The following is a 14,377-nucleotide window of genomic DNA, read 5'->3' as shown; positions in this document are numbered from 1 at the left end:
TCCCAGCTACACTTGCCCACGTCGTTGGTGCCGACATGCACCACAGCCGCTACCTCTCCCCCAGCACTGTCTACTAGCCTGTCTAGACGAGAAGTGATGTCCGCAACCTTCGCACCAGGCAGGCAAGTCACCATGCGGTCCTCAAGGCCCCTCTCTATGTTTCTAATAATCGAATCCCCCACTACAAGAAGCCCCCGACCCCCCTCCCGCCGAGGAGTATCCCTCCTATGACAGACAGCCAGTAGCAGGGTGGGGGCTATCCAGTGTTCTGCATCGAGTGCCACATGTATGATTATATGCCTCTGGGGCATAAGTCATGGGTGTGTCCTCGGTGCAAGGAGCTCCAGGCTCTCAGGGAACGCGTCCGCTCCCTTGAAGCCTTGGTGGCCAACCTGGAGAAGCGCAGGCAGGCAGAGGAGGACCGTGGGGAGACTTCTGGGGACGATCAGGCTTCGTCCCAACCTCAGGCGTGCAGCTCCTCGGCTGCCCGGGTGGGAAGTCTCGGGACTGGAGGACGTCATCCTGGAGAGGAGGGAAACAATCCCCTAGGGGGGACCCCTTCTTCAGGGGATGGGCCCGTATCCGAACGCACTTGGGATACTCCTCGGCGGGAGGGGGGTTGGGGGCTTCTTGTAGCGGGGGATTCGATTATTAGAAACATAGAGAGGGGGGTTTGCGATGGATGTGAGGACCGAATGGTGACTTGCCTGCCTGGTGCAAACGTTGCGGACATCACTTCTTGTCTAGACAGGCTAGTAGACAGTGCTGGGGGAGAGGTAGCGGCTGTGGTGCATGTCGGCACCAACGACGTGGGCAAGTGTAGCTGGGAGGTCCTGGAGGCCAAATTTAGGCTTTTAGGCAGGAAGCTGAAAGCCAGGACCTCAAAGGTAGCGTTCTCTGAAGTGCTACCTGTTCAACGCGCAGGGCCAGCTAGGCAGGCGGAGATCAGGGGTCTCAATGCGTGAATGAGACGGTGGTGTAGGGAGGAGGGGTTTAGATTCGTTAGGCACTGGGGAACTTTTTGGGACAAGCGGGGCCTGTACAAGAGGGACGGGCTCCACTTGAACCAGAATGGAACCAGACTGCTGGCGCATAACATTAAAAAGATGGCAGAGCAGCTTTTAAACTGATCCCTGGAGGGAGGCCGACAGGAGCAGAGGGGCATCCGGTTTGGGACTCCTCATCCCTATGGGATGAGGATGGGGAGGTTAGAGAACAACAAGACAAAAGCAGAGTAGGAGAAGAAATTGGGAAAGGTAGTGTGATGGGATGTGATAGACGGTTTGGCACAATGAGAGGATGCGGGGACAAAGGAGCAAATAAGCAGCGCATCCTGGGGCATTCCGTGTACAAATGCTTTTATGTGAATGCCCGAAGTCTACGAGCTAAGGTGGGAGAACTGGAATGTCTGGTGACAAGGGAAAATATTGACATAGTGGGCATAACGGAAACCTGGTGGAATGCGGAGAATCAGTGGGATACCGCAATCCCGGGCTATAAACTCTACAGGAGGGACAGGCAGGGGCGTGTTGGAGGTGGGGTGGCCGTTTATGTTAAGGAAGGGATAGAATCCAGCAAAGTAGAGATTGAAGGTGGGTCGGACTCCACCGTAGAATTTCTGTGGGTTAAATTACCAGGCTTGTGCAGCGATGTAATACTGGGGGCGTGCTATCGTCCTCCAGACCAGAAATCGGATGGGGACCTTGAAATGAGGAAACAGATCAGGGAGGTGACAAGGAGGGACAGGGATGTAATCATGGGGGACTTCAATTATCCTCATATTGACTGGGTCAATTTGTGTTCTGGTCACGATAAGGAAACCGGATTTCTTGACGTGCTAAATGACTGTGGCTTAGATCAGCTAGTCACAGAGCCCACCAGAGGACAGGTGACTCTGGATTTAATATTGTGTGGTACGCAGGACCTGGTTAGAGATGTAAATGTTACTGAGCCATTGGGGAACAGTGATCATGCTGCGATCCGTTTTGACGTGCACGTTGGGGGAAGAATACCAGGCAAATCTCTAACAAAAACCCTTGACTTCCGACGGGCGGACTTCCCTCAAATGAGGAGGCTGGTTAGAAGGAGGTTGAAAGGGAGGGTAAAAAGAGTCCAATCTCTCTAGAGTGCATGGAGGCTGCTTAAAACAACAGTAATAGAGGTGTATACCGCAAAGAAAGAAGGGTTCCACTAAATCCAGGAGGGTGCCCGCATGGCTAACCAGCCAAGTTAGAGAGGCTGTGAAGGGCAAGGAAGCTTCCTTCCGTAAATGGAAGTCTTGCCCTAATGAGGAGAATAAAAAGGAACATAAACTGTGGCAAAAGAAATGTAAGAAGGTGATAGGGGAGGCCAAGCGAGACTATGAGGAACGCATGGCCAGCAACATTAAGGGGAATAATAAAAGCTTCTTCAAATATGTTAGAAGCAAGAAATCCACCAGAGAAGTGGTTGGCCCTCTGGATGGTGAGGGAGGGAAAGGGGAGATAAAAGGAGACTTAGAGATGGCAGAGAAATTAAATGAGTTCTTTGCATCTGTCTTCACGGCAGAAGACCTCGGGCAGATACCGCTGCCCGAACGGCCCCTCCTGACCGAGGAGTTAAGTCAGATAGAGGTTAAAAGAGAAGATGTTTCAGACCTCATTGATAAATTAAAGATCAATAAGTCACCGGGCCCTGATGGCATCCACCCAAGAGTTATTAAGGAATTGAAGAATGAAGTTGCAGACCTCTTGACTAAGGTATGCAACTTGTCCCTCAAAACGGCCACGGTGCCAGAAGAGTGGAGGATAGCAAATGTCACACCTATTTTTAAAAAGGGAAAGAGGGGGGACCCAGGAAACTATAGGCCGGTCAGCCTAACATCCATACCGGGTAAGATGGTGGAATGCCTCATCAAAGATAGGATCTCAAAACACATAGACGAACAGGCCTTGCTGAGGGAGAGTCAGCATGGCTTCTGTAAGGGTAAGTCTTGCCTCACGAACCTATAGAATTCTTTGAAAAGGTCAACAGGCATGTGGATGCGGGACAACCCGTGGACATTATATATCTGGACTTTCAGAAGGCGTTTGACACGGTCCCTCACCAAAGGCTACTGAAAAAACTCCACAGTCAGGGAATTAGAGGACAGGTCCTCTCCTGGATTGAGAACTGGTTGGAGGCCAGGAAGCAGAGAGTGGGTGTCAATGGGCAATTTTCACAATGGAGAGAGGTGAAAAGCGGTGTGCCCCAAGGATCTGTCCTGGGACCGGTGCTTTTCAACCTCTTCATAAATGACCTGGAGACAGGGTTGAGCAGTGAAGTGGCTAAGTTTGCAGACGACACCAAACTTTTCCGAGTGGTGAAGACCAGAAGTGATTGTGAGGAGCTCCAGAAGGATCTCTCCAAACTGGCAGAATGGGCAGCAAAATGGCAGATGCGCTTCAATGTCAGTAAGTGTAAAGTCATGCACGTTGGGGCAAAAAATCAAAACTTCACATATAGGCTGATGGGTTCTGAGCTGTCTGTGACAGATCAGGAGAGAGATCTTGGGGTGGTGGTGGACAAGTCGATGAAAGTGTCGACCCAATGTGCAGCAGCAGTGAAGAAGGCCAATTCTATGCTTGGGATCATTAGGAAGGGTATTGAGAACAAAACGGCTAGTATTATAATGCCGTTGTACAAATCTATGGTAAGGCCACACCTGGAGTATTGTGTCCAGTTCTGGTCGCCGCATCTCAAAAAAGACATAGTGGAAATGGAAAAGGTGCAAAAGAGAACGACTAAGATGATTACGGGGCTGGGGCACCTTCCTTATGAGGAAAGGCTACGGCGTTTGGGCCTCTTCAGCCTAGAAAAGAGACGCCTGAGGGGGGACATGATTGAGACATACAAAATTATGCAGGGGATGGACAGAGTGGATAGGGAGATGCTCTTTACACTCTCACATAATACCAGAACCAGGGGACATCCACTAAAATTGAGTGTTGAGCGGGTTAGGACAGACAAAAGAAAATATTTCTTTACTCAGCGTGTGGTCGGTCTGTGGAACTCCTTGCCACAGGATGTGGTGCTGGCGTCTAGCCTAGACGCCTTTAAAAGAGGATTGGACAAGTTTCTGGAGGAAAAATCCATGATGGGGTACAAGCCATGATGTGTATGCGCAACCTCCTGATTTTAGAAATGGGTTATGTCAGAATGCCAGATGCAAGGGAGGGCACCAGGATGAGGTCTCTTGTTATCTGGTGTGCTCCCTGGGGCATTTGGTGGGCCGCTGTGAGATACAGGAAGCTGGACTAGATGGGCCTATGGCCTGATCCAGTGGGGCTGTTCTTATGTTCTTATGTTCTTACAACTTAACAAACACAAGTTGCCAATCACTGTTCAAAGAACAAGCCATTTTCAATATTACCATATATGGTATATAAGAACAAAAGTATATTCCCAAAATAACAGGCCTGCCTTTAATTTGCTGCCCATTTGATTAAAATTGGTCCCTGATAAATAAAACATTAAAAAAAAAAGAACAAAAATATATTCCCAAAATAACAGGCCTGCCTTTAATCTGCAGCCCATTTGATTAAAATTGGTCCCTGATTAACTAGACTAGTGCTTCAAGTGATTAATCTGCCCATTAAAGCTTGTGGCCTTCCTTGTAACTCCTTTGTCTTAAGTATTCATTTTTATGCTGCTAGATCATATACCTTTAATTTGTGCTTGGTATTCTACAGAAGTTTTTCCCTCAAAGCACAAGCGTATTCTTTCTTTGTGTTATAAATCCATCAGCATGACGCTGTAAACTCTGTCCTCAAGTCTTGCATGGTTGTTGTTGCCTCTGAGGGTACAGTTTCTACTAAGCAATCTTCTGCCTGTACCAGAGGCCCTAACAAAACAGCAACCCTCCCAGTTTATTTCAGCACTGCAAAGACCAGCAGAGGCACTGAATCTAAGATGTTCAGGGTTGATTAGTCACTCTGCCCAGTACTCCTGTTTGTTTTTCCATGCCATCTTTCACATGAGCAGCAGCTGGTCAGGAGGACCTTTCCAATGTAACCAGTGCTACATAGATGGCTGTGCTACAAGGTCACCTGGAAACATAGATTTATTTTCAGATCATCCTGCAGTGTGCTTGAGCTGTCAGTGGGGCCCAGACTTTCTATGAGACCAAACCACAGAGGGTTGCTTGTTTTTAGAGGGCAGCACCTGCTGCTCACCACCCGCCTCCTTAAACCACCCACAGAGGTTACCTGGGTGACTGAACCACATCCATAAAGGGGAACACAGCAGAGAGTAGCTGGGTTTAAAAAAAACACACACAACTGGAATATTTGCTGGGGGATTAATTATTAACAACTTTAAATCTGAGAGATGGAAGATCATCTGGTGGAGAACAGTGCAGAATCCTCCCACAATTTCTGAGAGAGAGAGAGAGAGAGAGAGAGAGAGAGAGAGAGAGAGAGAGAGAGAGAGAGAGCACATCTGAAGAGTTACCATCTTTCAGATTAAACTCTCTCCCCCCCCCATAAGACCAAAAAACAAAAGTCTTCTCAAATTTTTAAAATTGCCTGGGAGCGCTTCAGTGTATCAAGTGGATGGATAGGATTGGGCTCTTAGGCTGCAATCCTATACTCATTTTCCTGGGAGTAAGCCTCACTGAACACAATGGGACTTCTGAGTAGACATGCATAGGATTGTGCTGTTAGCCCCTATTTAAAAGAGAATGAGTGAGTAGTACAGGGAAACTACTGCAGGGAAAGCGCCCTACAAGGATATCTGCAAGAGGGATCTGAAGGCCTTAGGAGTGGACCTCAACAGGTGGGAAACCCTGGCCTCTGAGCGGCCCGCTTGGAGGCAGGCTGTGCAGCATGGCCTTTCCCAGTTTGAAGAGACACTTGGCCAACAGACAGAGGCAAGGAGGCAAAGAAGGAAGGCCCATAGCCAGGGAGACAGACCAGGGACAGGCTGCACTTGCTCCCAGTGTGGAAGGGATTGTCACTCCCGAATTGGCCTTTTCAGCCACACTAGACGCTGTTCCAGAACCACCATTCAGAGTGCAATACCAGAGTCTTCCAAGACTGAAGATTGCTAATGATGAATGGGTGAGTAGATTGGTGGTTGGGGACATCACCCTCTGACCACTTTTTCCTGTGTATTGTCACAGAAAATAGTAAGTAAGGAAATTATTAGTACAGTATAGTACACTAAATATAGTACTTACATTCTGCCTTTCCACAATATGCTTGAGACAACTAACAATAAAAACAATAAAACAAGATAAATACGCAATAGTATAACAATGAATATAAAACAGTTTCAGGATCAAAGTTCAGTAAATAGCAAGACAATTGTAAGCATGTATGCCATTAGCTGGTTAAGTGTCCGTCAGAAAAGGGAGGTTTCCTCACAATGGTCAAATGCCAGCAGGGAAAGTGCAAGTTGGGCCTCCCTAGGAATAGAGTTCCGGATTTGGGCGAAGCCCCAGGAAAGGCCCTCGCCGCATCCCAACGAAATGCAATTCAAATGTTGGCAGGATGTCGAGGAGAGCATTTCCAGCAGATCTTAAAGCCCAGCACGTTCACTTTATGTTCTACTACTCTACTTTAATCAGCTTGCTGACATGACAACATTCTTCAAAGACCATAAAAAATCATTTTTCTGACATTCTGGTAGGCTGTGAGCACCAGTGGGGTAGCTTCAGCCTTCTCTGACCTGTTTTCTTTTACTGGGGTTTTCTGGGGTTCACCAGTATGTTTGCAGTGGTTCTCAGTTGTTTTAGCACCAAGACCCACTTTTTAGAATGTCAGAACCCACCGGAAGTGATATCATGACCAGAAGTGACATCTTTAAGCAGGAAAATTTTTAACAAGCCTAGGCTGAAATTCTACCTACTCATACCCAGAAGTAAGCCCCATTGACTGTCATTGTTAAAAGCATATACAGAGTAGTCTGTTAAAAGTACAGATCTGTAACACTTCCCCAAATGCAGTTACATACCATGGTAGCATCCAGTATAATATATTAAAAATAAAATATTGAAATGAATGGGGACCCACCTGAAATTGGTTCACGACCCACCTGCTGGGTCCCAACCCACAGTTTGAGAAACACTGTTTTAAATTACCCAAACAAGAGTGCATACTCAGCATCATTTCACAGTTAAGACATAATGAATCTGTATTAAGTGATCCTGAGTATGCTTAAGAACATAAGTGCGCTTTAGGCCCAGATTGGATAGGACTGGACCCACAGTCTCGTTTGCTCAGTTTGCCCATGTGCTCAGTGTGGCTTATGCTCTTTTCAACAAACCTTATTTCAGGCTGAAGAGTGAAAGGGCAAGTGATGAAACAGCTGCTTGACTACATCAGCATTGGCTTGAAATATGGATCAAATCAGCTGGTTGTGTGCACTCCTCCAATTTAATTAAAAGTTGATACAAAATATCAAAATAAATTCTAGAGGAGGTTTGGAGACTTTGTTTCCTTCTCTTTGCCCCCAAAACTAGTCTTGCACTCTGAACTGTTTTAACCCTTGCCTTGTCCATCAATCTAGCTTCCTTACTTGCTCTTTCCTTCTCTCACCTTACCTACAATCCTGCAGGTGGAGGAACTTGGTAGTTCCACCTGAATATCATGCCAGGCTTGTACTGCCTGCCAGCCTGGACTGCCCTTCCTCTGCAGAGCTCGTGCGTGAAAGCCTGTGCCAATGGTTTTTCTCTGGGACTCACCACTCGCCTTACTTACATCAATTTGGAGCAGGAGCCCGTAGAAGGTTTGTTTCCTAGCTATGGAGCATGTTCAGCCTGCATGGTTGGTAGACTGTGTTTCTGACTGGAGAGGTATAGTGATACCTCCTGACTCTTTCTCCTGCTGCTGCTTCAGATCTGTGGCTCACATTGGCATAGTTTGTATAATCAATAGAGTTTACTTCTTTGTTGCCAGAGATCGACCATCATGCTTTCTCCTTTTCTGTGGAGTCCTCATTATTGATGAGACATTATTGATTGCACCTTCAGTTGTGGTAGAATTAAGATGAGTTACAAGAGTGTGATTTTATGGGTAGAAGTGAGGTTTCCTGCCATGATGCACCTGTATGGGTTTGAATGATGTCACCTGCCTCTTCTGCAGCAGTTTCAAGAAAGAGGCAGATAAGCTGAAGCTGAATGTGAGGGTTAACTATCTGTTGGGCATCAGTCTGGTTTCTCTTGCACAGGAGTATTCGTTTACCCCCTGGAGGAGTCTGAGGTGGTAGCAAGCTTTGAATCTACGACAGGAAGCAAAACCTTCACTTTCCAGATTCAGAACCAGCAACGAGTGGAGGACTGCTGCCTTGACTGCAACTCCAGTTCAAACCAGTCACTCCACTGCAGCAGTGGTAGGTTGTGGTAGCTATACACAAACTCTTTTTTATTATCTATTAGAAGCTTTTCACTCTTGGAGATCCACTCTTGGTGGACAGTGAGGTGAGCTAGGTCAAGAACAGTCTTTGTGATCTAGGGTCTAGTGGTCTCCTAAACCAGTGTTCTTCAGCCTGTGTGTCATGATCCCAATGGGGCTGCGGAGCCTCATTTGGGGGGTTGTGGCAACCTTTCAAAGCCTGTGCAAGAGAGGACTTGGATTCAGTTCAATAATGGAACTGCCTTATCAGAACTGAGTTCTTGATGTAATCCTGCACAGCCTCTTCTCACTTCTTGTACCTGGAGCTCTTAAGGCCGGCCCTGCTCAGGCTACTACCTTACAGGCTTGTTGTGTAGACACCAGAGGTAGGGGGAAATGGGGCAGGGGGTGACAGATTGGGTCCTGGGAGGGGGGCAGGATTGGTGGTGGGACTCCAGTCTCATTTATTTGTTTTTTGAAGGTCATGGAATGAAAAATACTCCACCATCCCCTAGACCACTAATCCCAACCCACATTGTTGCACACATAAGACAGACCATCCCCTTGGAATTTGACTCAATAAATGGGAACAGGAAGTGAAGACATGCATCACTCGTGTGTTTTCTTTGTTCTCTGGGTAATTTGGTGAGAGGGGTGGCTTCAAGACAGCAGCATGGTAAGTCTAACAGCCTCCCCCATGGGTGTAAGGAAGGCACCTTCCCTGTTGACTTCCTTTTCACCTTCTGTCCAGGTCACTTAATTCTGGATGAAGATTTGGCACGTTCCACATTCATCATCAGCACGGGCTTTGTTGGGCCTTCAGAAACTTTGACTGTGACCTTCAGCAGCAGCCAGGAGCTGGCAACTCTGCCCAATGGGGCCCTACATGTCCTCTTCCCTTCGGTGCTCACGCCCTTCGTCATATCCATACCTGAAAGTGAAAGTGAGGCAAGAGGCTTGTGTGACGACAGGTTGGCCCTATGGTGATTTTCATGGCTTTCTCAGAGTATATGCCATGTGTGGGAGGTAGTGGTGCAGGAAATCTCTCCTCCTTTTCTCCGTTGGGCTCTCTCATTCAAAATTTTGGAATGCGTGTGTATGGATGAGCAGAACGATGGGACTCGTAGTGAGATTTCTCTCTTTAAAAAATTATACAGTAAATTCATGCTATATCTACACATGCATTTTTCCAGCCAAGTCAGAAACACACAGTTGTTCAGCTTAGATCAGAGTGCGAGGAAGCCTCTTTGGAGACTTTGGGCGCAATCCTAACCAACTTTCCAGCACCGAGGTAAGGGCAATACAGCTCCGAGATAAGTGATCAAACAATCCCCTACCTTGAGGAGGCCTCTGTGACTGCCATCCAACTGTGGGATGCAGCACGTGCCCCATTGGCACAGCTATGTCAGTGCAGGAAAGTTGGTTGGGATTTGGGCCTTTGTGCAGCAAATGGAGTTGTTGCCCCTGAATGGGCTGTTTCCGGTTCTTAAAAGATCACATGTCAAAGCTGAGTCCTGCCCTGGTACCTGCAGCTCTAGTTTGTGACTCATCTTCTTGTTCTTCAGTTCTACCAGTTGTTTTGGATCCACCACTCTGAAGAGTGAGCAGTCTTTCCTCATGACCCCCAAGGATACAGACATCTTCAGGGGTGAGGTTTACAACCCCTTCCCCTACGAGTTTACCTTTGAGATGCTGGTAAAGGGACCCTGTTTGCTGGCAGGTATGATATAGCATCTGTTCTCTCTTTCAGCAGGGTTGATGGGTACTGCTTGTCAGGGACACCCCAAAACAGATTTGGAAATCATGTGCTTTCATGGACTAGAAACCACTATATCTGATACTCTAGCACAGTGGCTCTTAAACTTTTCAGACTCTGGAACCCTTAATACTCCTAAACAGAAATCTGAAATCTGCGGAGAAAGAGGGCCCACTGTATTTGGTGAAGCACAACAGTCACTCAGACTTGTGAAAGTAGTGGGCCACTTGCTGTGACATCACAGTGGTGGCGTAGCTAGAGGGATGCAAAGCAGTGAGTTTTGCAGGGAGCCTCCCTATGGCGTGCAAGCAACCCCTCCCCCTTGGAGCCATTCCAGGTAAGAGGAGCAAAACAGAGACAAGCACCTCTGTTTTGCGCCCCCTGCCTGAAATGGCTCCAAAGGGGAGGGGGAGGCTTCTTGTATGCCACGGGGAGGCTTCCTGCAAAGCTTACTGCTTTGCACCCGCTCTAGCTACGCCACTGATTGACAGCTCCTTGCTCTCTAAGAATGGATTTCCACTTGGATATGTGTTACTATCACCCTTTAAGTGTGCTGTGGTTTTGTTCCACATTTTGCTTGATGCAGAGAGGATTTTTGTTGTGGCTCCTTGTACAACAAGTTGACAAATTGAATCTGCTGTGTAGTCAGTAATGCCTTTTTCCCCTGTGCTGTCTTCCTGCAGGACTGGAGAGTCCATCCCATGTTCTGCGAGCTGATGCAAATCCTTATGCCAACTCTGCCTCAACTATCTGCATTACCTTAGCAGAGAAGCACAGATGTGACAGGAACCTGGAGATTATCTTGTATCCTTGTGGTAAGAGAACCTTTTTTCAACTGGGGAAACTGTGATGACTATAATGTGAAGTACCTCTTTCAAGGAATAGGGCTGGGGAGCAATCCTAGAGAGATAGCAGAATAGAACGCACTGGACTTAATGACCCAGTGGTCTGATTTGTAATAAAGCTGTTTCATGTGTTCATTATAGCCCTGTGGGAGGGGATGGTTCTTATTCTCGTTTTATAGTTGGGAAACCAAGTCTAGAAGAGAGTGAATTTCCCAAGGCCACCTGCTTAGTCCATGGATGACTAGGGCCTTGAATTGAGGTCTACGTAGTCCAGCCCCCTGTGCACAGGACCGTGCTCACTCTCATATCTCTTTACAATTTTTTCCCCTAAGAACCTCATCATCCACACCTCCTCATTGAAGATGGTGCCATGACGTATCAGGAGTATGAGACGCACATAAGAAATCGTCGAGATTACGCTCGTATTGCCAAAAAAGACAATGATGGGGAGAGACAGGTGACCATTTGAGAACTTTTTTTCCTGTAAAGATGGTCCAAAAATGGAATCCAGCTCAGTTTGAACAAAGAAGCAGCTTGAAAACTTGCTGCATGATACCTGGAATGGTGTGGGGAAGCAGCAGCACTGCAGACCTCCACAGTCTCTGGAATAACAATGAGGACGTGCAACAGCAGTTAACCATGTGGTTGAAGGGGGCAAATTATCATGCTTTGCATGATAAGCTTTCGACCCCATACCACAGGGCTTCCAATCATCTGAATTGACCCTGAGGGAATATCTCGACACCAGTTTCCCTGGCTTCCAGTTCATTGCTTTAGCATGTGACTCAGAGTGTTGCTGCCAGGGAATGGAGATAATTTTTCTTCCAGACCCAACTTGACACTCCTTATAGAAAGTCAGTTTCATGGTCACTGGCCTCTGCGGGGCTTGTGGGCTACCCATTGGAACCAAAAGTGCTTACGTGTACCATGGTGTCCAATGTCCTGAAACCCACACCCTGTCCTTCAAATATGTCCTTACAGGGACATTGATGAAACCAAAAGATTACAAGGGGATGGTATATAAACTCTCTTCTTGGACAACCAGTAAAAGCTAATATCTGCATTTAAGAAGCACATAAAGCAGTGGTGGAGTCTTCCTGGGATTGTACAACATTGGAGCGCATGGTTATTTGTGTACTGGTGCCATGATTATAGAGTGGCCTCTTAATCATCGTTGTTGTTGAGTTCCATGACGGTTAAACCATTTCTGCCCAGCATTGCATATACGCAGCAGGGTTCAAATGTGTACACCTGTGGGCTGGGCAGAAATGGGTTAAGATACTTTTCTTCATGCTTTGAGAGTGGCTGATACAGCTGTGGTTTGTATAGAGGTTTCATAGCTTGGTGGTTGTGTGTTAACTGTATTGATTTTTTGATAAAATTTTTATGACTTAGAATATTTTAATACTTGGTCATAAAATATTATTTGGTATATTAATGTTGTATATTAATGTTGATTGAGTTTTGCACTTTTAATATACAGTATCTCTTGGTAGAAAGGAGATCTAGAGAGATTGCAAATGCATATTATTATTATTATTATTATTATTATTATTATTATTTTATATATAATTAATAATTATATATATAAGTATATATAATATATAATATATTATTATTTTAATAATAATATTTTATTTATAAAATTATTATTTATTTATTATTTATAAAATAATAATATTTTATATATATAAATATTATATATTTATATATAAATATATAATATTATATTATAATAATAATATTTTATATATATATATATATATATATATATATATATATATATATATATATATATATATATATATATATATATATATATATAAATAATAATAATAATCCAGGGAAAGGCAGGTCATAAACATTTTAAATAAATAAAATGCTTATCCATTTCAAAAGCTCCTTGCCCACAGAAAGCTAGCATATCAGGGAAAAGGAAAAAAATCTTGACTTGCTTTCTTCTTGATATGTTAGCTATTATGTGAATGCTTAAAAAAAGGAGGGCATTCAGACATGCAGTCCCCCTTCAGTATTCCAAAGACTCCCAGAATGGCTGACACATGTGCAGTTCTGTGGAATGAAGGAGATGGGATTTGTAGAGATAACAAGAGGGACTTCTTCATAAACCGCATACAGTAATTTGTGGAAGTCTCTGTCACAGAATTGTGGTGCTAACACTTTGGGTTTAGATAGCTTTTAAAAAGAGCAGACAAATCCATGGAGGATGAGTCCCAAGGCATTAGTCATGGTAACTTAATAGAACCAAAGTTCAGGGACAGTACAGTATAGTTCTGAATATGAAATAGTGGAAGCATCTTTGTGCCCTTGTTTGTCAGCTTCCAAGAGACCATCAGTCTGGTTGCTGTTTTATTTGGAATGATCACGACAGTAGACTGATTCCACAAGACTACCCTTATCGGGTTGAAATGCTTGTGTCCAGACTGAAGTACTGAGCCTTCCAGAGTGTCCAAAACATGTGGGCATGCACGGATCAGCAGAAGAAAAGCTGCAGTGTTGCTTCTGTCTCTGCTGCTTAGGTTGCCTTTGTCCAGAAGAGGTTCCACAAAGACATCTTCTACAATCCTGTCCTCATGCTCAATTTCTGCCCTGAGATGGGCAGCCTTCCCACCAATTTCCAGACTGTCACCAGGGAAATTCTCTTCCTCATAGACCAGAGTGAAGGTATGAGCAGCTCCAGCATTGATGGGATCAAGGTAAGTGAGGCTGTCTACCCTTTTGTGTGTGAAGAGAATGGGCACTAGAGCAAGAAGAACACCAGGGTTATGCTGGAGATCTCAGGGAAGGTCCCCAGTGTCTGGATCTTTATGTCTTCATCATAATTAGTTCAAGTAGACTGTCACATTATGATGTACTAGTGAACATGAAATTGGCATTACAGATTAGAGACAATACTGCAGTTCTGCTAATAAATAATAAATAAACGCACCCGCACACCAGAAACATTATTGCATCAGATACCTTGTTCCTTCCAGAGGAACTAGACGGCACGTGTTCCTTGTCATAGTTCTTCATATGGCCAGATCAGAGTAGCTCTCTTTTACCACTTCAAATCTTCATGTCCACAACCTCTCAGTGAGAACTGAATGCGCACCAGGGTTCTCATGCCACTGTGGGAGTAGGGATGCGCACTTGTGTGGAGAATGGAGTTTTGTTCTCTGTGTCCTGGAGGGTTGGGATGGTAGCAAGAGAACTGACAGCCTGGATCCCTTGGGGCATCTTGCATGCAAAGGCAGCTGTCCAAGTGTAGATGAGACCAAGTCATGGAAGGAGGCACACTAAGGTAAGTCTGAGTGAGCAGCAAGGCCTAGCCCTGGGGATGGAGCAAAGGAGGAAAATTGACCACGATAAGTGGCCTGCTCTGCCTACTGGACCTGGTGTTCTCATGTCTGTCTTGAAAATATCTG

At 45.6% G+C, this 14,377-nt stretch overlaps 1 protein-coding gene across 1 annotated transcript in view; it reads left to right on the top strand.

Annotated features, from left to right (window-relative positions):
• Nucleotides 1–7,607: 7,607 nt before the first annotated feature.
• The window catches only part of VWA5B2 (von Willebrand factor A domain containing 5B2), a 30,866-nt gene continuing 24,096 nt past the window's right edge, over nt 7,608–14,377 (top strand). The window contains exons 1-7 of the mRNA XM_066619806.1: nt 7,608–7,746; nt 8,188–8,349; nt 9,103–9,334; nt 9,917–10,071; nt 10,791–10,922; nt 11,285–11,409; nt 13,490–13,666. Of these exons, the coding sequence (XP_066475903.1) occupies nt 7,608–7,746; nt 8,188–8,349; nt 9,103–9,334; nt 9,917–10,071; nt 10,791–10,922; nt 11,285–11,409; nt 13,490–13,666 (1,122 nt within the window). The remainder of the gene's footprint in view (nt 7,747–8,187; nt 8,350–9,102; nt 9,335–9,916; nt 10,072–10,790; nt 10,923–11,284; nt 11,410–13,489; nt 13,667–14,377) is intronic.

This window comes from Tiliqua scincoides, chromosome 3 (genome assembly GCF_035046505.1).
Source record: "Tiliqua scincoides isolate rTilSci1 chromosome 3, rTilSci1.hap2, whole genome shotgun sequence".
Classification (NCBI taxonomy): domain Eukaryota; kingdom Metazoa; phylum Chordata; class Lepidosauria; order Squamata; family Scincidae; genus Tiliqua; species Tiliqua scincoides.
Note: the sequence above shows the minus strand (reverse complement) of the source record. Positions and strands in the feature narration are given on the sequence as shown.